A 23,921-nucleotide genomic window follows, 5' to 3' on the forward strand; every position below is an offset into this window, starting at 1 on the left:
GAGATCGTTGGCTTCAGCTGGAATGGGCGTGACGGTAAGTATGGTTTAATTTAGAACAATAAAGAATTGTGTCTTTATTTCAATTAAAGGACTTTATTCTGGGTGTTTGTGTTTTTTTTTAACTTTGACTATGGGGTTAGTAATGGGGGTGTCTTATAGACGCCTCTCCATTACTAACCTGGGCTTGATGTCAGCTGGCATTATAAGCTGACATCAACCCCAGCCCTATTACCCCCTGCCACCGCACCAGGGCAGCGTGGAAGAGCGAGGCTAAGTGCCAGAATTGGCGCATCCTATGAATGCGCCATTTCTGGGGCGGCTGACGGCTGGTGTTTCTAGCCTGGGAGGGGGCCAATATTCATGGCTCCCTTCCTGGGCTATTAATATCAGCCCCCAGCTATCTGCCTAGCCTTTGCTAGCTATTAAATTAGGGGGGACCCCACGTCATTTTTTTGGGGGGGTCCCCCATTTTAATAGCTAGTAAAGGCTATGTATTCAGCTGGGGGCTGATATTAGTAGCCTGGGAAGCTCCGTGGGTATTACCCCCTTCCCAGGCTTCAAACATCTGCCCCAGCTGTCTGCTTAACCTCCGCTAGAGCCTAAAATTAAGGGGAACCCCATGCCAATTTTTTTAATAATAAATCCTTTATTTTAATACTAAATGACAAGTACAGTAACCAACACTATCACTGTACTTCATATATATGTGACTGACATGTTTCTATCTATCTAATCTATGTGTGAAGCTCTATTCTGTCTGTTATAAATTGTCGGGTACCGCTGCTGAATTGCCGGCCGGCTTTCTTAAAGAGACGGTGCATGAAAACACTATTATTTTTTTTAATAAATCCTTTACACTAAATGACAAGTACAGTAAGCAACACTGTCACTGTACTTCATATATATGTGACTGACATGTTTCTATCTATCTAATCTATGTGTGAAGCTCTATTCCTTCTATTCTAAATTGTCGGGTACCGCTGCTGAATTGCCGGCCGGCTTTCTTAAAGAGACGGTGCATGAAAACACTATTATTTTTTTTGATAAATCCTTTACGCTAAATGACAAGTACAGTAAGCAGCACTTTCACTGTACTTCGTATATATGTGACTGACATGTTTCTATCTATCTAATCTATGTGTGAAGCTCTATTCTTTCGGTTCTAAATTGTCGGGTACCGGTGTATGCCGCTGCTGAATTGCCGGCTTTTCATGTTTCACTGTGAGCACAGTTCCCATCGATTTGGGCAATCACTGTAATGCCACAACCACCATGGCTGTGGCATTACAGTGAGTGGCAGACAATCCCTGCATGATTGGTGCTCTAAATAGCGCCAGACATGCAGGACACGCTTTTGGTGCACGAACAGTTATCGAACATAACCTCGAACAGCCGAATTTTTTGCAAATCGTTCGGGTTCGTCGAACAACTCGAACACCGCCCAAAACAGCTCGAATTTGAGATTGGCGAACAGTTCTAGTCGAACACCGCTCATCTCTAGTCAACAGCTGAAATTCTATGATCCTTTTCCATCCCAACTGTGGCAAATCTATCATACAACAGATCGTCCCAGTGATACCCGATGTACACCAATGATTCTAGCCATATCCAGCCCTATGATTGATTATTTCGTCATGGGAACTATGCGGTTAGCTCCTGTACCATCACTAGGACATGATATTACAGAATGCATCTCCTGTGGTTGCCAGCTGTGCTATACAGATATCACTGCGCTCTAACAGCCGGGATCAGAAACTACTCCAATCCGGACCACTGAACTCAAGACTTAACCATATGTGAGAGTTGTTTACAGACAATGTCAAACTCCTTTTATTACTCTATTATCAGATCCCCACATTATGATCAAGAGGTGCCAATAAATTACTAACAATCACCCCCAGACTTATCAGACCTGCCATCTCAGTACTCATTAGGCCCTGCCATCTGAGTACTCATTAGGCCCTGCCATCTCAGTACTCATTAGGCCCTGCCATCATAGTACCCATTAGGCCCTGCCAACTCAGTTCTCATTAGGCCCTGCCATCATAGCACTCATTAGGCCCTGCCATCTCAGTACTCATTAGGCCCTGCCATCTCAGTACTCATTAGGCCCTGCCATCATAGTACCCATTAGGCCCTGCCATCTCAGTACTCATTAGGCCCTGCCATCTCAGTGCCCATTAGGCCTGCCATCTCAGTGCCCATTAGGCCCTGCCATCATAGCACTCATTAGGCCCTGCCATCTCAATACTCATTAGGCCCTGCCATCTCAGTACTCATTAGGCCCTGCCATCATAGTACCCATTAGGCCCTGCCATCTCAGCACTCATTAGGCCCTGCCATCTCAGTACTCATTAGGCCCTGCCATCTCAGTACCCATTAGGCCCTGCCATCTCAGTGCCCATTAGGCCCTGCCATCTTAGTGCCCATTAGGCCCTGCCATCTTAGTGCCCATTAGGCCTTGCCATCATAGTACCCATTAGGCCCTGCCATCTCAGTACCCATTAGGCCCTGCCATCTCAGTACCTATTAGGCCCTGCCATCTCAGTACTCATTAGGCCCTGCCATCTCAGTACCCATTAGGCCCTGCCATCTCAGTACCTATTAGGCCCTGCCATCTCAGTACTCATTAGGCCCTGCCATCTCAGTACCCATTAGGCCCTGCCATCTCAGTGCCCATTAGGCCCTGCCATCTCAGTGCCCATTGGGCCCTGCCATCTCAGTGCCCATTAGGCCCTGCCATCTTAGTGCCCATTAGGCCCTGCCATCTTAGTGCCCATTAGGCCCTGCCATCTCAGTACCCATTAGGCCCTGCCATCTTAGTACCCATTAGGCCCTGCCATCTCAGTTCTCATTAGGCCCTGCCATCTTAGTACCCATTAGGCCCTGCCATCTCAGTACTCATTAGGCCCTGCCATCTTAGTACCCATTAGGCCCTGCCATCTCAGTACTCATTAGGCCCTGCAATCTTAGTACCCAAAAGTTTCTTGCAATGGTGACATTGAAAATTACAACTCTTCCCATGAAAAAACATGCCCTTATGCAACTCCATTGATAGAAAAATAGAAAAAATTTGAGCATTACAATTTGGCAATGAAAAAAAAATCGAACCAACTAGGCCATGTTCTTACAGGATTAATTAGGATCCATTGAAATTCCATTGTGATTTACATCATTATTGCCATTGAATGTGATGGAGCTTTCGATAGTGTGAACAGGAAAAGTCTCAGAGGTGAGGATACATTTTACTTTACCTATGTAAAAGGTGTAATATTTGTTATCACCTTCAGAATCTCAAATTCCTGGAAATGTAATGAAGTGCTAAGAAAATGTAAAACATAATATATTTTAGGTTAATAAGGACATTTTCTAAGTTCTCTACTGTTTCTTCAAAATCATCTTGGAGATCCACAAAAACATTATTGTCTAAGAAATATTCCACCCGATTCTAAAATAGTTTTCGCCACGTACATTGTCACGTCACGATGTTCTGAGCAAGTAATGACTGAACTTTCATTTATAGGTGACGGCAGGCGCCAGTTGACACAATGTTAACGGCTATGGCTCTAGACTTTTGCCTATCCTAAGTATAGGCCATAGATGTAGAAGTCCCAGACAAATACATAATGATCCACCAGATCAGATCTTTTCAAAAGTTCTAAGATGAGAAAAGCATGGCTGTTTTTTTTTCCCAAAAATAACACAAAACCTGTCCACAGTTTGGGTGTCCTTTCAAGGTGAAAAAAGCAACGCTGTTGCCCCAAGAGGATGCTCAAATATCAAGATTAAGTGATAGTTGCATTTATTACAACACGCTTCAACCCTGGAACGGGATCTTCATCAGGCTCGAAAGCTACAGATGTAGCAAATATCAGCGGTAATGTTCTAGCAAGCGACAGTAGTATCATGGCATGCCTCCATGAACTGCAAAGGGCAACCGGTTATCAATTTTGGTTGCAGAATTCAAGCTATGCAGTTTGGTCCAAACGTTCTCCACTCATAGAAACTAGAAGACTTCGCGTTGAGAAAACATCTTTCTTGCTCACCCTAGAAATACTCTAACCAATCCAACAAAGAAGCATCTAAAAGGAAACCTCAGGATCCCACCCACCCCATACCTTCATACTGAGGTTGATTAGTGATGTTCACATAGATATCCCAGTCCTTTTTACCTTTATTGAGTTGTGTCTTTCCTTCCTCCCCAGAATCTTGACTTCTGCCATATCATCCGAGTGAAGGGAACGAGCATTGATGAACAAAACCCGGATGTTCTCCGTCACATTTCTCAAAGCAATTAATGATCCATCAAGTGCCACTTTGAAATCAGGGTTGGAAACCTCATATTGCACGTCTTCATTACCTTGACAATCATCAAACTGCACTGTAAAAAAAATAAAATACAAATGTTATGTTTTATGTTGCAGCTATGTTCAGAAATTACACAATTCTCTGCATCCGTTTTGTGCATTGGAGATCATGAATCCCATATTCTAATATTCCTACTAATCATATATGGTATTTCAGTGGTAGAGGCAGAATACAGACTTGATGGAGCTTACGTTTTAATTCCTAGTTTGTCCATGGAAGACAGACCTCGAAATCTAAGCTCTTCTAATACTTTGCATTTCTATAGCGGCAATTACCAGACTTACTTATCCATATCTGATCCCATCTGTTCCTCATAAGGATTGTGCCTGCACTAATTAAACAGACCAATATCTAATAATCAAATCTCAAGGCTTCTGACGGCAATTAAGGACACTTAACATAAAATTGCGAGGTCAATGTAAGAGTACGTTGGGTTGTATATGGTGCCAACTCATAAAACACAGTCCCCCTCCCATTTGAAACCCTCAATATGAACTTACAGAAAGGCTCTAGAGCGAGATTTCTCAACGACAGTCTTCGAGTACCAACTTAAGGTTTTGTTTTAGAGTCATCCTATTAAGATGACTACTTGTCCATATGAACCTGTGTCAAAATAGTTGGTCAGTTTTTCATACCCATCTGGATAAAACCCCATAAGTCAACTTGCCAATTAACGATCACCTCTTTCAAGTGAGTTCTTACTCAACGGCCAACTCCACATGAACCCAACATAAGTCCACCCCCTCGCCTACAAGCTCTGGTACCCAAGTGGCTTTACACCTTAAATAGCTATTGCCCAAATGACCATTTAGCCAACAATTATACCTTCCTATGCCCCCATACATATGCATACATGTTCTACATGTTCTCAATAGTGAGAGAGGAATAATTTGCAGTTAGACTCCTTTTTGGGCAGCTTATCTGCTGGTATAAAGAAAACAAGTATCAGACATGTTGAAATCCAATTGCTTGATCCTTCTTTCTCCCAATATCTGCAGTTGAAGGAGAGTCAGGACACCACCTTACACATTGGATGTTTGGCAAGGCTAGCTAAAATAGGCAGGTTATGGGCATCCTAATCCCCATCTAATAAGTCACCACATTGGAAAAATGTTTTAATGAGGCTTCTAACAAGTCAATAACAAAATAATAATTCAACAGGGTTGGACTTGCCCACCAGAGGGTCATCCAGTAGAGTCAATGCCTTCCATAATAATGGGTCCCAACCAGAAAATGTCATATGGACTTCCGCTGGGCTCCTGGTAACTCGGACGAGCCTCTATCCCTGTCCTATTTAGCTAAATGGAGGACTTCAACTGGGCTCCTGGTATGTCAGACAGACACCATCATTGTCCTGTGTAGCTGTATGGTGGACCCCAGCTGGGCTCCTGGTATTTCAAATGTCCCAGCATCCTGGTCCTATGTAGCTGAATAGTGAACCCCAGCAGGACTCCTAGTATTTCAGATGCCCCCCCATCCTTGTCCTTTGTAGCTGAATGGTGGACCCTTGCTGGGCTCCTAGTATTTAAGACGACCCCCCCATCCTTGTCCTTTGTAGCAGAATGGTGGACTCTCACTGGGCTCCTTATATTTCAGACAGACCCCATCCCTTTCCTATGAAGCTGAATGGTGGACCCTTGCTGGACTTCTAGCATTTAAGAGTGCCCCCGTCCTTGTCCTGTGTAACTGAATGGTGGATCCCTTCTGGGTTCCTGGAATTTCAGACGGCACCCGTCCTTGTCCTGTGTAGCTGAATGGTGGAACCAAACTGGACTCCTAGTATTTCAGAGAGCCCCCCATCCTTGTCCTATGTAGCTGAATGGTGGACCCTTACTGGGCTCCTGGCATTTCAGATGGCCCCCCATCCTTGTCCTATGTAGCTGAATGGTGGACCCTTACTGGGCTCCTGGCATTTCAGATGGCCCCCCATCCTTGTCCTATGTAGCTGAATAGTGAACCCCAGCAGGACTCCTAGTATTTCAGATGCCCCCCCCCCCCCATCCTTGTCCTTTGTAGCTGAATGGTGGACACTTGCTGGGCTCCTAGTATTTAAGACGACCCCCCCATCCTTGTCCTTTGTAGCTGAATGGTGGACTCTCACTGGGCTCCTTATATTTCAGACAGACCCCATCCCTTTCCTATGAAGCTGAATGGTGGACCCTTGCTGGACTTTTAGTATTTAAGAGTGCCCCCGTCCTTGTCCTGTGTAACTGAATGGTGGATCCCTTCTGGGTTCCTGGAATTTCAGATGGCACCCGTCCTTGTCCTGTGTAGCTGAATGGTGGAACCAAACTGGACTCCTAGTATTTCAGACAGCCCCCCATCCTTGTCCTATGTAGCTGAATGGTGGACCCTTACTGGGCTCCTGGCATTTAAGATGGCCCCCCCATCCTTGTCCTATGTAGCTGGATGGTGGACCCTTGCTGGGCTCCTGGCATTTGAGATGACCCCCCATCCTGGTCCTATGTAGCTGAATAGTGAACCCCAGCAGGACTCCTAGTATTTCAGATGCCCCCCCCCATCCTAGTCCTATGTAGCTGAATGGTTGACCCTCTCTGGACTCCTGGCATTTCAGACCCCATCTTTGCTATATTCAATGGAAGAGTAGAATGAAAAGATGAGACTCTTTTTGTTGACCGGTAATACCTCCCTAAATGAAGAACACATGTATGTATCTAATGATCCCTATAATACTCCCCCTGCACCAGCGAGAGAACCATGAAAGGCAAAGTTGAATATTCCGGCAACTGCTGGTAAATGAATAATATATGGCACATGTTGTCGAGCAGATGGTACTTTGACAAATAAGTTAAATATCACGGCCCGAGGCAAAGAACATTGATCTAAAAAAGCATTTCAAAGATTTGCAGCACATAGTAAAGACCCCCTGAGATTACACAGCAGGTTCGATGGATGTAATAATACATGCGGATCTCTCCAGTCACACACTAATCAAAAGGGACACAACCGGAAAACAAAGGGATCTGAGATATTACTGCAAGTTTCCTGGCTTCTTTGCGTTATTACGGTGTATGGGTCAAGCTATAGGGACCTTTTTAAAAGGTTTGTCCAAAATTTTAAAAACATTTATGATTTATCCCGCAAACAGCGCCACACCTATCCATAGGTTGTTTGTGGTATTGCAGCTCAGCACTTTTCACTTTAATGGAATTAAGTTTTGCGATGGTTGCATCCTCCATATTTCTTCTATAGTTATCCAAAATACCTTTTTTTGGTATATAATGAAATTATACTGCGCTGACCACAAAAAGTTGCTCATGGCGTATTAGTCACCTATCCATACGATGTATGATCGCTAGGACTCCCACCAGTCATGCGAGTTAAGGTCCCCGCATCTTCCCCTTTATATGGATATCACCGCTCCAATTAAAGGGTTATCGCCATCGTCAAGTTATCACTTATTCATAGGTTGGTGATAATTCGCTGATAAGTGAGGGTCTGGCAGCTGGGAGTGGGAGTCTAATTTCTGGGACCACAACTGGTGTTAAGAAAGGGGCTCTGAGGAACAGCATCTTAATGTAGTGATGCTTGGATGTGTGCACCATCATTTTGGATGGATGGATGAATGAATGAATAGATGGACAGGTAGATGGATGGGTAGATGGATACATACAGTGGATGGATGGAAGGATGCATGGGTAGGTGGATGGATAGATGGATGGATGAATACATGGACTCGTAGATGGATGGGTAGATGGATACATACAGTAGATGGATGGATGGATGGATGGACGGACGGACGACAAGTAGATGGATGGGTAGATTTATACATACAATGGATAGATGGATGGATGGATGGATGGATGGACAGGTAGACGGATGGGTAGATGGATACATACAGTGGGTGGATGGATGGATGGATGGATGGATGGATGGGTGGATGGATTCATGGATGGACAGGTAGATGGATGGGTAGATGGATACATACAGTGGGTGGATGGATGGGTGGATGGATGGGTAGGTGGATGGATAGATGGATACATACCGTGGATGGATGGGTAGGTGGATGGATGGATTGATGGATACATACAGTGGACTGATGGATGGATGGATGGATGGATGGATGGGTGGATGTATAGATGGATACATACAGTGGATGGATGGATGGATGGATGGATGGATGGATGGTTGAATGGATTAATGGATAGGTGGATGGATGAAAAGATGGATACATACCGTGGATGGATGGGTGAATGGATAAATGGATGAATGGATAGGTGGATGGATGAAAAGATGGATACATACCGTGGATGGATGGGTGAATGGATAAATGGATGAATGGATAGGTGGATGGTTGGAATGATGGATACATAGCATGGATGGATGGGTAAATGGATAGGTGGATGGATTGATGGATACATACCGTGGATGGATGGAATGATGGATACATACCGTGGATGGATGGGTAAATGTATGAATGGCTAGGTGGATGGATAGATGGATACATACCATGGATGGATGGGTAGGTGGATGGATGGATCAATGGATACATACAGTGGATGGATGGGTGAATGGATAGCTGGATGGATACATACCATGGATGGATGGATGTATAGGTTCATTGGATAGATACACTGGATGGATGGATGATAAATAGATAGAGTAATAGATAAGTGTGGGATAAATAGATAGACAGATAGAGCTGCAGCAATCAGACAGACAATAGCATTGTACATGAGCCACTTTTCAGTATTTCTAGAGATCAAAGACCACAATTGCACAATAACATTTTCCCAAATGTCTCCGTGTTCTTGCCATAATAAAATGGATAAGAGCCTCCCCCCGCTGTGCCCGTGGGCTGATAGTGCACCTGGGGAGAAATGGGGTGGGAGGTAAATAATAGGAAATGTCTTACTTGCCAAAATGTCACTGAGACGTACAGTATAACTGTATAGGGCGACTTTTGCTTTTACACAATACCCTAACTGGAGGAAATGGTGTTATAGCATTAACTTAATTTTTTTTCTCCTATGAATCTAAAATTAAATTTAAAGCAGCATTGAAAACAGTATTAAAAGATCTACAGCTGTGTATACAGCTCCTATGCAGACTTATGCATTTCCATGCTAGTAGACTTCAGACGACCCTTTGTGGTGTATTTCTGTGTATACGGCTTTTATTATTTCCCTGCTTTAGAGTAATTGAGCACAGACACCCTAACAGGGAACATCCACCGAGCCCTGAACTTGCAGCTCCACTAGCTGTTTCATCAGGGAAAACTGGCCTTGAAAAAATTAAAAATAAATGTAGAAATAAAACACAAACACAGTAACTTTTACAAGTAAACTATATTTTAGGGAGGAGCGAACTTTCCAAAATTTGATTTTGTCAAATTTGTTGAAAATTCAATTTGCATCAAATGTATTCAATGTGAATTGAATAGCAGGTAAAAACAATTGTTATTATTCTCTGAGGTCTTTCTAGACCATAAATGAAGGGGTTAAAAAGCAAAATAAATTATACTCGGTTCACCCTTTACCTGCCTTGATGCTGCAGCTCCCCACCCCATCCACTACTAGAGCACTTTTTTTCCCTTTCGGCGCCGGTCTTCTCTTTCGCTGTCTTTATTATTCGGCACCTTCGTCACTTACTAGGCCTCAGACAATGTCATGTGGACACTTAAGGCATAGTCAGCTCTAAAGGCGCCAAAGAAGAAGAACATGGAGGAAGCGATCAGGGAACCGGGTGGGAAGCTACGGCGCCATGACAGGTGAAGGGCGAGCCATTTTGCTTCATTCAATTTAATTGAATTGCAAAAACGTTGGGGTTTGGATAATCTGAATGTGTCGTTGGCACAATCAGTGGTAATTACAGATGAGCATACCCAAACTTTAAAGTTCGGGGTTTGTACCGGTGCTGAACGCCAAACGCGGATTTCTCCCGGAAGTCCGTTTTAATGTTCGGAGTTCCGGAGGACGTTCGGGAAGAGAGATAAAGAGAAAGAGAAGAAGAACAAATTTTCCAGCTCCGAAGTTTAGGTCCCCATACATTTCAAAGGGGTTCGGGTTCATGTTTAAGTTTGGGTAAAGTTCTGGCACCCGATCCGAATATTGAGCATAAAATTCGCTTGGGTACCAGAATTCGAACTTCAATGGGTCCGCTCATCCCTAGTGGGAATAATTGGATGCCGGAATGAGGCAATCGCCAAGATCCGGGGCATTTTGTTACAGGTACAGAGAGGACAATGGTGTCACCGCCTTCACAAGTCGGAGTTACATGCATGATTTAATTAGCAGCGTATTCAATAGTGACCTGCAAACGAACATCATTATTGTGCTTAATTAGGATTACAACCATGACCAATCACAAGGACAGTTATTGAGCGCTCGCTCCTTATTGATGCGCTCTCCAAGCGATTCATTTGCATAGTTTGGACGACTATATAAATACTCATCTTCAACTTTTGTAGAAAAGAAAAGTGTTTTCCAAACGGTGACTATCTATAGTAAAACTACAACCCCCAGCAAGCCCTGACGATCTGCAACAAAGAGCCACAGGTTGGAGATTATTGCACTAAAACATTACGGACATTTAGGATTGCACTTTAAGCGGGGGATGGCTCTTAAATGTGATGTGCTTATACATGCAAATATTTCTTCATGTTTCAGAGAGATTTTACAGTTTTTAGAATAGAAGCAAAATATTTTGAGAAATTCCATTTAGGTTTTGGCACATACAGTACAGACCAAAAGTTTGGACACACCTTCTCATTTAAAGATTTTTCTGTATTTTCATGACTTTGGAAATTGTACATTCACACTGAAGGCATCAAAACTATGAATTAACACATGTGGAATTATATACTTAACAAAAAAGTGTGAAACAACTGAAAATATGTCTTATATTCTAGGTTCTTCAAAGTAGCCACCTTTTGCTTTGATGACTGCTTTGCAGACTCTTGGCATTCTCTTGATGAGCTTCAAGAGGTAGTCACCCGAAATGGTCTTCCAACAATCTTGAAGGAGTTCCCAGAGATGCTTAGCACTTGTTGGCCCTTTTGCCTTCACTCTGCGGTGCAGATCACCCCAAACCATCTCGATTGGGTTCAGGTCAGGTGACTGTGGAGACTAGGTCATCTGGCGTAGCACCCCATTACTCTCCTTCTTGGTAAAATAGCGATTACACAGCCTGGAGTTGTGTTTGGGGTCATTGTCCTGTTGAAAAATAATTGATGGTCCAACTAAACGCAAACCGGATGGAATAGCATGCCGCTGCAAGATGCTGTGGTAGCCATGCTGGTTCAGTATGCCTTCAATTTTGAATAAATCCCCAACAGTGTCACCAGCAAAGCACCCCCACACCATCACACCTCCTCCTCCATGCTTCACGGTGGGAACCAGGCATGTAGAGTCCATCCATTCACCTTTTCTGCGTCGCACAAAGACACGGTGGTTGAAACCAAAGATCTCAAATTTGGACTCATCAGACCAAAGCACAGATTTCCACTGGTCTAATGTCCATTCCTTGTGTTCTTTAGCCCAAACAAGTCTCTTCTGCTTGTTGCCTGTCCTTAGCAGTGGTTTCCTAGCAGCTATTTTACCATGAAGGCCTGCTGCACAAAGTCTCCTCTTAACAGTTGTTGAAGAGATGTGTCTGCTGCTAGAACTCTGTGTGGCATTGACCTGGTCTCTAATCTGAGCTGCTGTTAACCTGCGATTTCTGAGGCTGGTGACTCAGATAAACTTATCCTCAGAAGCAGAGGTGACTCTTGGTCTTCCTTTCCTGGGGCGGTCCTCTTGTGAGCCAGTTTCTTTGTAGCGCTTGATGGTTTTTGCAACTGCACTTGGGGACACATTCAAAGTTTGCCCAATTTTTCGGACTGACTGACCTTCATTTCTTAAAGTAATGATGGCCACTCATTTTTCTTTACTTAGCTGCTTTTTTCTTGCCGTAATATAAATTCTAACAGTCTATTCAGTGGGACTATGAGCTGTGTATCCACCAGACGTCTGCACAACACAACTGATGGTCCCACCCCTATTTATAAGGCAAGAAATCCCACTTATTAAACCTGACAGGGCACACCTGTGAAGTGAAAACCATTTCCAGTGACTACCTCTTGAAGCTCATCAAGAGAATGCCAAGAGTGTGCACAGCAGTCATCAAAGCAAAAGGTGGCTACTTTGAAGAACCTAGAATATAAGACATATTTTCAGTTGTTTCACACTTTTTTGTTAAGTATATAATTCCACATGTGTTAATTCATAGTTTTGATGCCTTCAGTGTGAATGTACAATTTTCAAAGTCATGAAAATACAGAAAAATCTTTAAATGAGAAGGTGTGTCCAAACTTTTAGTCTGTACTGTACAATGCCTATATATGCCCAGAGAGCAACTTTGTATATTATCAAAGCCCACCCCTGAGTAAGAGATGGGAGGAGATAGAAATAGGTAGGAGGAGATGGAGAGAAATTAAATGATATGGGTTCAGAAAACGATCTGAGAGGGTAGCAGTTACACCGGGGTCCTGGTGTCGGAGGTGGCCCTTTAGAAGATACTAGTATCATACATGGTAAATGGGGCGGGTGCTCTGGATATAAAGAGCTCTGCTTATGCAGAGAGGAGATCGTAGAGTTGAGGTTGTATTTGCTACTCCGACCGCAGCTTCATTCACGCGGGGCTCTACAGAGCTCCAGTTCTTGGGATCAGTGGGGGTCCCAGCAATTGGTACGTTTTCCCATAACTTTTTAAACTTGAGAATGACCCTTTTGTTTCATTTTCAGCAACTGCTACCTCATTTGTGGCTCTGTGAAACGTCAGCGACATGACTATTGATACACACTTGACATTTGTCAGATATTAGATGTTAGAGATGAGTGAATCTTTCAAAACTCCAAAAAGAAATTGGGTCACAATCGAATTTGCCCTAAATAGATGTTTATTAAGCTCCAAGTTCTCTCCAGAGCACCGGAGCATAATAATGGGTTGAAAAGGGGTAAACAATTGTAGTCCCCTGCCGTCGCCTGTTCTGCCACTGAAGTATTCATGCTGGCCCTCTGCTTGCTTCGGATTAGTCTTTGGATCTATTTTTAGTCCAGATCTTTAGATGCTGACTAGTCCTCAAATGGTCTTATGGGGTTGCATCAACGTGCATCTCGTCAGGTGGTCACTTGCGATTTCAGGCACACCATTGACGTCAACATTGTGTGTCATACCCTACTTGTACCCTTGAGGCATGGTCAACGTTAAAACATCCAAACCAAAGTCCAAATTTGAAGACCCATCAGAATCGAGCAAAGGACTAGGCGGTGTGCTGCGGCAGGACAGAAAGGTGGAACTAGAACATGTGAGTGTAAGTTGTTTTTTTTTTACCTCTTCCCACCCTTCAAAAGAATCCAGCAAAATTGCCTCCATTTTGCCAAATTTGTGAGAATTGAATCCAAAAAATAATTTTGATTTTGACAAAAATCGACTTTTTTGGTGGAAATTTGTAATTCGATTTGTTCTGAATTGATTTGCTCATGTTTATTCAGGGTTTTGTGTGAGGATTTGAACATTACTCCACAAAGACTTACTATGAGAGAAAAATTGAGAATTCATAACGCTTATAAAACGTCTCCCTAAGTTGTATCAGTAATTCCGTAGGACGGTTGAGGAGAGAGCATCTTCTTCCATTTATGACTTTATCCTTATTTATTTTGCAGCCAATTTCTGTTTACCACTGACCGTCAAATTGGCGTCATTACAGTGTTTAATCAGCCATATGGCGCACAACCGTGTCCACGTATGAGTACAGCGGAGAGATGCATGTAGGGTATGTGCTTTTGTCTTGGACAAGCAATTTGTAACACTAATTATATCGTTGTTTCCTGCGACCACTGACAGTGCACTCAGCGGAGCGGCAAATACAATTAACATGTCCATGTGATTACTTATGCTTAATACGTTTCTTCTGCAGTCTTACCTCGGGTCACCTTGTCATATAAAACCTCCAAACATTTCATCAATGTGTACTAAGGAATATTATCCGTCTACTTGGTGGCTATACAATGCAGTGGGGCCACAATGAAGATGAGGTGTACCCCAAGCGTTGTACTCGGCCAACTCCGGCAGACCCATAGACGAAGAATGAGGTTCTGCTACGCATGCACAGCTGCTGCTCCAGTCTTACGGCCCATTTTCGGGATGAGTTAGGATCCCATCCACCAGACTCCCAGTGATCAGAAAATTATCCCCTAACTTAAGAAGTAGACCAGAGCATGGCAAATTGATTAGTTTTGGACCCATTGCAGTGTCCATGAAGAGGTAAGCTGGACATGCATTTTCGATGGCTGTCAGTCAAATGCTCGTTTAGCCAACAGCTATTCTTAATGATCTCATTGAACACATTCATGTTCAGTTTAGCTGAGAGTGTACGTGTTCTCACAAGGAGGAGTGGGAATAAGCCACTGCCGGACATCTATCTATCTCGAAATTCAGCATGCTCGATCCTTTTCTCGCCAACGTAGGGCAAAAAGCATTCAATACACATTGGTTGGTTGGCTGGTCTACTCAAGTTTGGCGGATTTGGCAAACAGAAATCTAAAATGTATGTATTCAAGTTCTACACACTCAACGAGGTGATGATCTTGAGCTGTGGCCCCGTTCTATTGACCTCATAGTAATTGCATGAACCTTTATGCTATGAACACTCTTGCTAACATTTTCCCTCCAGTGTGAGAATGACCTAAGGCAACTACAGGACAAATCTCCATAGAAAATAATACAAATCCCCAATCTCGTAAGCTGAGTTAATTATTGGTTTTCCAAAATGGGCAACTCCATTGCTTTTGGGAACTAGGTACAATTTGACATGCACAAAACTGTCTACATCTACGTCGCAGGTTCCATTTGTAATGGGAGCAACACTGGTCAACCGGATCTGTCCTAAGGTTGACACCCATGCCATGTAATGACTTACAATAGAGTCCACTTGGGTTTTGATACATTATCCATCATTTTGATGGGAACCATAGTGTTGACAGAGGCAGCAACGATCTATCAGATTATTTGCACCACAGATATCAAGGGTATTCGATGTCTATTTAACTTACAGTAGAGTCAGTCATAGTTTTGGTGCATTGTACCTTGTTTTGGATGGGAACCATAATATTGTTACAGACAGCAACAATCTACTGGCTCCGTCATAGAACAGACACCAAGGGTACAAAATGACTCTTTGGCTTACAGTAGATTTAACTGTGATTTTTTAAATTATCCATCATTTTGATGGGAACTATTGGGGTGCAATGACTTTCAAAAGAGTCTACAGTGGTTTTGTGGATTATCCATCATTTTGACCAGAACCATAGTGTTGTTGGGAGCAACAACAATCTACCGGATCCGTTGTATGGCTGATACCAATGGGGTGCAATGACTTACACAAGAGTCCACAGGGGTTTTGTTGCATTGACCATCGTTTTGATGGAAACCGTTCGATTGAGGGAGGCAACTACAATCTGCCAGATCTTTTGTATGGCTATTGCCAATTGCACTCAATGACCCATTGACTTCCAATAGACTTTCAAGGTTTTGCTTCATTGTCCATCTTTATATTGGAACCATAACATTGCACGTGTCAGTATACGAACAGATGACCCTATATAGATAGTAAAAAATATTTATTTAAGCATTGTCCATCATTTGCATAGGAACCAGTGTGTTTATGGAGGAAGTAAAGATTTACCAGATCTGTCATTCGGCTGATACCAATGGCGTGCAATGACTTACAATAGAGTCCACAGGGGTTTGGCTGCATTGCCCATAATATGGATGGGAACGATAGTGTTTATGTTGGAAGTGAAGATTTACCAGATTTGTCATTCGCAATATCAAGCAATGACTTACAAAAGAGTCCACAGGGGTTTTGCTGCATTGTCCATCATTTGGATGGGAACCATAGTGTTTATGGCGGAAGTAAATATTTACCAGATCTGTCATTCGGCTGATACCAATAGCGAGCAATGACTTACGATAGAGTCCACAGGGGTTGTGTTGCATTGTCCATCATTTGGATGGGAACCATAGTGTTTATGGAGGAAGTAAAGATTTACCAGATTTGCCATTCCCAATATCGAGCAATGACTTACAAAAGAGTCCACAGGGGTTTTGCTGCATTGTCCATCATTTGGATGGGAACCATAGTGTTTATGGCGGAAGTAAATATTTACCAGATCTGTCATTCGGCTGATACCAATAGCGAGCAATGACGTACGATAGAGTCCACAGGGGTTGTGTTGCATTGTCCATCATTTTGATGGGACCCACTGGGTTGATGGAGGCAGTAATGATCTACTGGATCTCTTGCGCAGCCGACACCAATTGCACCCAGCGACCATGAGAGTTTGTCAAGGTTTTGTTGCACCGTCCATCGTTTTATGGGAACCATTAATATTGTACGTAGCACTATACCAGGAAGAGATCTGACTACTGCCAGATAAACCTATAGTATACATTACAACCTCTCTCTATAATTCACATTTCCTCCCAGAAATCTAAAGATTGTTGTGATAAAACATCAGCAATGCCGCGTCCTATGGGACCCTCCCGAGTAAATAAACTGTCATGTGTAAGTGTCAAAATGAGCAGAGAAACGACTGCTGTCAAGAAACGACTCGAGCTTTCATATGAGAAAAATTGAAATTGCCAGAGCCTCTTCTGAATGAGAGTAAAGTAACACATTAATTGAAGATCTTCTCTCATTTAAGCAATTAGCTGTGGGTCACTGTCTTTTTAACAAGCTCACAATTAAAACAATTTGTCTTTGAGGTCTGTTATACCGAGTGGAATCTGTCAGTTCTCTTGCGGTCTTCATTGCTTTTCATGAGCGCGTTCTCCTTTACTATATTACAACAAAGAGTCATCAAGCTCGATGGGAAAAATGGAAATAATTAAATTTAGAGGGATATATATGAAAGAAATTGGCCCAGGGCCCAACATTAGGAAAGTTAAAGGAGTTATATAGCTCCTCTTACTTCTGCATCAGGAGGTAGGAGGTCAAGCTGATATGGCGTCCATTGGCCAATTTCCAGGTCTTGTGCATACCCAGCAGATACCAAGCACCTCTGCTAATATTTAGGATAGGGCCAGTGGCTGAAAACAAGTGTGCAAGGGTTAGGCTCACCCGTTGACATGAATTCACAAAAGAGTTTTTGCGTGAATTGTTGTTTTTTTCCAGCCTCTTGGACAACGACTAGTTTGGAGCATTTTCCTATCAGGAGACGTTTCAAAGAAGTGACGTGCACTTTTTTTTCCCATCAGCATGTATTTTTTAAAACTTGAAGAAAAGTGTTCAAAATACTGAACGTAGGAGCAGCAAAGTAGATTTACTATGAGAATGAATGGGAATAGTTTTTCAAGTGTTTTTGAGTGATTTTTCAGAAGAAGATCAGCTCCAAAAATACTCCTCAAAAAACTTTGTGTGCATTTAGAAGACTCCCTCCCCATGGCTTGGCAAAAGTTAGTGTGAACCACCAAGAGGGCAGCCAAATTTTGATTTTTGAAACCATCACTTCCATGTACAACCCATAGACTCATGCAACATGAAGATCCTATCTCAAGGTCCATGTCATGCTAGGTAAGGAAATGATCAAGTATATGACGATGGGAAAAGGGGGGAAACCCAACAACTAGGGAAAGGAAGAATGGAGACCCCTAGGCAGATCTAAAAACACCCTGACTCCCCTATCGTCCCTAAATAGGTTCCACACTTATCACCGAGCAGGATACCTAATCCCTGACTGTCCCTAGCGATAGGCCTAGGTAGGGAGGGGACGGAGTGAGCACTAGTCAGCCCCCACTGCAACTAAAAACAAACAAGGCAAACAGACAAGGGGATACACTTAGCTCTGAGAAGACACCAGAGAGATCACGACAACAATCCACCAACGAACTCCAAGTAGAAACTAGCTGACTGCTAGAACTCCAAGCTTTAACAGAGGAAAATAGTTCTATCACCAGTGACTCTCTGGAGACACTGAGGGCTTTTAAATATCAAGCGAGGGTGTGTCAATTAGCAGCAGAAGGTGGAGGTCACTGCTGGGTCCTAGCGAGAGAAGGATACCACTACACTACAGAGATGAAAGGGTTAAGAAGGTGTCTGCAAAGCCAAGCGCAGGAACCTTCTACAGCACCAGAACGACTGTCTATCAAACCTGAAACACCCCTGACAGTCTGTGACGTCTTTGGGGCACTCAAAGTTGGAAAGAAAGGACTAACTATATTGTGACCTTCTACTTGGACGAGCAGCAATTTTGTACTTTGAAGCTCCACAACCTTTTCTCTTTCGAACCTCTTCTGCACCGCAAGTCATAAAACCTTACAGCTGAAGCAGATATTCTTAAATTCTAAAACGTTCCAGAAATTAATGACCCAGTATACAGTAAATCCAACAATAAAATCCTCATCTTTTCCTTTTTAAATAACCCAACGCCGACTTTATTTAATGGCTAATGCTTATTGATTGGCAGCAGGATGGCTGTCGGTGGTCTCACCGTAATGACCGTCAATAACCATTTGCAGCTCCGTAGGAGATGATCATTGTCCTCAAATGCCTAAATTAACTTGATGAAAGCGAAATACCGGTGGTCTATCACTTCTCGTCATCGTATTTATGACACCATCTCCGTCGGAGACTTTCTTGTCTTCGAATGATCAAGAGGTTGACTAACGGTAATAAAAATGGAGTAATCTCCATCAGGATATCGACTTTGCGCACCGAGACTTGGCTTGAAACGCGTCGGTTGAACAATATCATTAAAAATGAGTGTGATGTCATCTAAGCCAAAGACAGGCGATCCTCCAGCAATTGCTTCCACATCAAACAGAGTTTCTTTTAAAACTTGCAATAAAAGATGGAGAGGGGGGCTCTCTGGCATCGTCTACAAAGAGACTGCCGGGGGGGCCAGTAAGTAGTGTCAGTCAGGAGCATTTATCAGGAGTTGGGTTTAGTTTTTCCATTGCGGGAAGAAGCTTGTCAGATCAATAAAGTTTTTATTTTCTCTCTCTCCGCATATTAATAAGGCTGTAGCGAGAGAGCGTGCGCCTAAGGAATAAGCAAAGAAATAGTTTTTATGGTAATTAACCGCCGCGTTTCGCATTCCTGCTGTTGCTTTGTTAATTTACAGGTTATAGAGAACGGAGGTTTCAGCTCGATAAAATGGTATTTAAAGAGCAGGAAGGCAAATCAGCACCAGGGTTAAACATGTAAAAGAAAAAAAAAGAAAAGAAAAATCAGCGTTGCGCTCGGAGATCGGCACGCACGGATCATAAATCGGGGAGATAAACAAAGAACGCTTCATAAAAGCAGAAGGAGAATTTGGACTCAAAATTGCTTTGGGCCAAAGTGAGTCAATTAATTTAGTAGAAGTAGCTCGGTGTTATTTTTAGTGATTTTTACCTTAGTTAGAGGTAACATAAAAAATCATTTATAGACTAGAGAAAAGTCATGGTAGCCAGTATATCTAGGAGGTTGGTATGTTCTTTAAAGGGGATATACAGGTTTAGAAAAACATAACTTTTTTTTTACTTTTCTCAAAACAGCGCCACCAATGTCTAGTGGTTGTGTGTGGTATTGCAGCTCAGCTCCATTAACTTCAATGGAACGGTACTTCAAGTGCCAGATACAACACATGGATAGGTGTAACGTTGTTTTAAAGGGGTTGTCCACTATTTGACAACTCTTTCTTAAAGGGAACCTGTCAGCACGATTTTGCGAAGTCAACTACAGGCATTGTCATGTTTGGGCTGTTGCACTGATTAAAATAATACATGAGGTGAAGAAATCCTCCTTGTGTAATCAGTGTTTGCAGTTTTGAGTTAATGAGATGCTCGTGCTCCGGCATGGGACTGTGGGCAGGTCTTTTCTTGCTGATTTGACCTAAAGGACCAAGGAAAGATCTGCCTACAGTCCCGCCTCGAAGCACGAGAATCTCATTAACTCAAAACTGCAAACACTGATTACACAAGAACCACAAGTCCGATTTCTTAACTTCAGGTATAATTTTAATCAGTGCAGCAGCCCCAACATGACACTGCCTGTAACCTGACAGGTTACCTTTAAATGCTAACATGCCCCAGAAAAAAAAAAAAAAAACATTCTCATCTCCTTGACCAGCGCTGTTCCAGCAATATCAGCACTGTGTCTCCAGTGCTCAAGTAACATTGCTATGTCAGGTGAGCACTGCAGCCGATCGGATCCACCTGACGGAAGTTTGAAGGCTTCAGCAGATCAGAGGCCGCTGATAAGCTGCAGTGTTCACCTGACAAAACAATCAGTGGCCTCTGATCAGCTGCAGCCTTCACATTTCCTTTAACAGAAACTGATAGGCTGCAGCACTCACATGACAATGTCGTTTGAGCACAGGGAACACAGTGCTGACATTTCTGAAATAGCAACAGTCCAGAAGAAAATTGACTTTTTAAAAAGTTGTAATTAATAAATCTGATACAAACATCTAGTTTACAAAAAAACATGCCCTAAAAACAGAACGGTGGAAGACCGTAGAGATGAACGAGTTGATTCACAGGAATCCTGGTCCAGCGGCAGCTACGATATGCTGTGGCCGCCAGATAAGAGCTCTGTAAATTGACTTCTATTTACCCGCATTCCCAGAGCTTTTTTTTAAATTATCCAGCCTGGGTATTCATGCCACAACGATGTCATAATGTGGCACCCCAGGGGTCTGGTTTCCACAGTAATAGCAATATTACGTCTGTGAGCAGGTGGAAGGTCTCCTGGGCAGGAATCCTAAGCATGCCACACCTCCTGCCCAGTCCTGGGAGGGGAAGAACTTCCCCTACATAAACTGGGGCTGAGGCAGGGTTAGGAGAGAGGAGTTCCAGACAGAGACGGAGTCTGGTCTAGACACGCAGAAACAGGGACAGATAGACATCAGGAGCTCTGTAGGAGCCAAGGAGAAGCGCCAGGGGCTGGAGCTGTGCAGAGCTCGCCCTGGGAGAAGGTACTAAAACCGGACACAGGAGTCCGAGGCTGTGGGGACTAAGATATACCCAGCAGCAGAATCCATCCGGCAGGGGATTCCAGGTCCTCTGGCCATAAAAGCCCGGAGGCTCAGTCACAACGAAGGGACCAGCACCGCCATCCCGGAGCGGAGGCTAACAGGAGGCCCCAGGTCACCAGCCATATGGGTGAGCACCACACGGTATACCCAGGGACGTGGGCTACTTGTAACCGCCGAAAGCAGGGTAGCCAGGAAGGGTACAGACTAACGGGAAGGCCTACAACTCCACCTGGCCAGGGGAACTCCGGCTTACTCGCAGACTAACCAGGCCCCAACTACTAGCCAGTACTCCCAGGGGAATTTGCCTTGTACCATCAGTAAAGACCCTGAACTGTACCCTCGCGTCTCCGTGCTTCCTTGTCGCACCATTAGTGCTGGGACATCCACACCATCACTCCCAACATCAACCTCATCCTCTGCCCTGAGGCCATACCCCTCCCGTTGGGGGTTATCCCATCCACGCTGCACATCCGTACCACCGGCCTCAGCGGACTGCCCTGCAGCGGCGGCTTCATAGCCGCATTCAACGGGTGGCGTAGTCGGACACTAATACCATCATACCAGTAACTGCCACTTAGTTTGACCACCCTGGGCACGGACCGGGTCACCGCCACACGAAGACTACTGCCCCCATCGGATCCGGCTGCGGGTATTCCCCGCGCGCACGCGCGCCGCACTACAGCACTGGCCCAGGGGGCGCGTCAACTTTGGCGTAGTCGGCAGGATTTCGTGCCCGCAACCACCGGGTACTGCGTGCCTGAAAAAGAGACTTTTATACTTACCTGTGGTGAAGTTTCCCGCAGTCCGGAGTCGTTTCCCGCCATCCGGAGCCGATTCCCGCCATCAGACGCCATCTTGGACCGTTTCCCGCCGTCTTCTGCCTTCTTCCCGCCATCCGCAGCTGCTTCCCGCCTTCGGACGCCATCTTCGGGACGCCGCACAGGAAGAAGAGGGGCGTGGACGCCGAAAGCGCGCGAGATCCGAAGCTCCGCCCCACGCTCCGCCCCACACAGTGACGCTGCGCAAGGTCCTGGAAGGGAGGAAGAGCGACGCTGACGTCATCGGAGCGCGACGCCAGGTCCTCAACCCCGACGATCGACTGCGGAGCCGCGGCCTACGGAAGAAGAGCATCGCAAGGTAGGCCACGGTCCACTAGGGGGGAGGAGGATGTCGGATACGGAGGAGAGCTTCACCGCCACAACCGCCGCCAGCGCCACCGCTGCTGCGGTCATGCCTTTCACCATGCCCTATATCCCGGGGGCAGCCTGGCTACCCCAGTACTCAGGGGAGTCACATACCCTAAATGACTTCAGAGAAAGGCTGGATAGCCTCTTCCAGGTGTATCCCCTCACGGAGGCGCAAAAAGTGAGCATCCTGGTGGCCCAATTAATCGGGGCAGCCCAAAGGGAGGTAAAGTCCTGGCCACCTGGGAGGAAGAGGACTGTCAGAGACATACTAACCCGGCTGAAAGACACATTTGACACCCGCACCTCAGCCGAAATAAAACTAAGATTTTATGGGTGCAAACAACGGGCACATGAGAGTATAAGAGACTATGCTCTAAACCTACAAGAGGCCCTGAGAGCCATTAAGCAGGCAGACCCTGACAGCGTGGGAAATGAAGATAAGCTGTTAACTGAACAATTCATTGAGGGTCTACTGTGCAATGCCCACCGAACCCAGTTGCGGGCAATGGCCTTACAGGACCCTGACCTGGACTTTGCACAGTTCAAGGACAGAGCCATCCGGGTCCTCCGAGAACCGGCACCAGGTGGCGCTGTGACCCACAGGCGCCCTGCTATCACTTATCACCAGGAGACGGCGCCCTTGTCTGCAGGGCCTGTGGGAGCTGATGCGCAGGCTTTAAACAATGACCCAGCTACAGACCTGCACCATCAGGTCCAAGAGCTAACTAAAAGCGTTGCCGCGCTAACCCGAACTGTGCAGTCTTTACAGGTTTCCACTGCAGGGAAGATCGAGCTGGCATCCGGACCGGAGGACATCCCGTGGCGCCGACCAAGGAGGACCCCACCGGCCAGAGGAAGACCCAGCGATCGATACAACGAGGACGGACGACCTATTTGCCGCCGCTGCAATCAACCCGGACATGTGGCAAGGTACTGTCATTTAAACGGGCACAACCTGGGGTAGAGGGCCAACCCCCAGGCATAAGACCATCAGGCCCATCAAACTGGCGTGATAAATACGTAGGGGGACGTCCAATCTTGCCTGTGGTACTGGATGGCATTCCTATGAGTGCCCTACTAGACACTGGGTCACAGGTCACCACCATCCCGTACGTGGTCTTCAAGCAGTACTGGAATGATTCGGACATAACCCGCTACCCAGACGACGACCTGAGTATCATCGCCAGCAATGGTCAGCCCGTGCCGCAGGTGGGATTCAAGGAGGTGACCATTAAAATCGGTAAAGTCGAACTAGCGGCACAAGGACTGATTATAGTGGACATCGACCGTCATGATAGTCACCCTAGAATCACCCTGGGAACCAATGTAATTGAAAATTGTCTTG

General features: G+C 44.8%; 1 protein-coding gene across 1 annotated transcript in view; it reads right to left on the bottom strand.

Annotated features, from left to right (window-relative positions):
- Window positions 1–23,921, bottom strand: part of CDH13 (cadherin 13) — a 1,051,953-nt gene that overhangs the window by 705,992 nt on the left and 322,040 nt on the right. The window contains exon 3 of the mRNA XM_073659781.1: window positions 4,173–4,381. Coding sequence (XP_073515882.1) covers window positions 4,173–4,381 — 209 coding nt within the window. The remainder of the gene's footprint in view (window positions 1–4,172; window positions 4,382–23,921) is intronic.

This window comes from Phyllobates terribilis, unplaced genomic scaffold (assembly GCF_046119375.1).
Source record: "Phyllobates terribilis strain yellow unplaced genomic scaffold, ASM4611937v1 Scaffold_14__1_contigs__length_39327217, whole genome shotgun sequence".
Lineage (NCBI taxonomy): Eukaryota > Metazoa > Chordata > Amphibia > Anura > Dendrobatidae > Phyllobates > Phyllobates terribilis.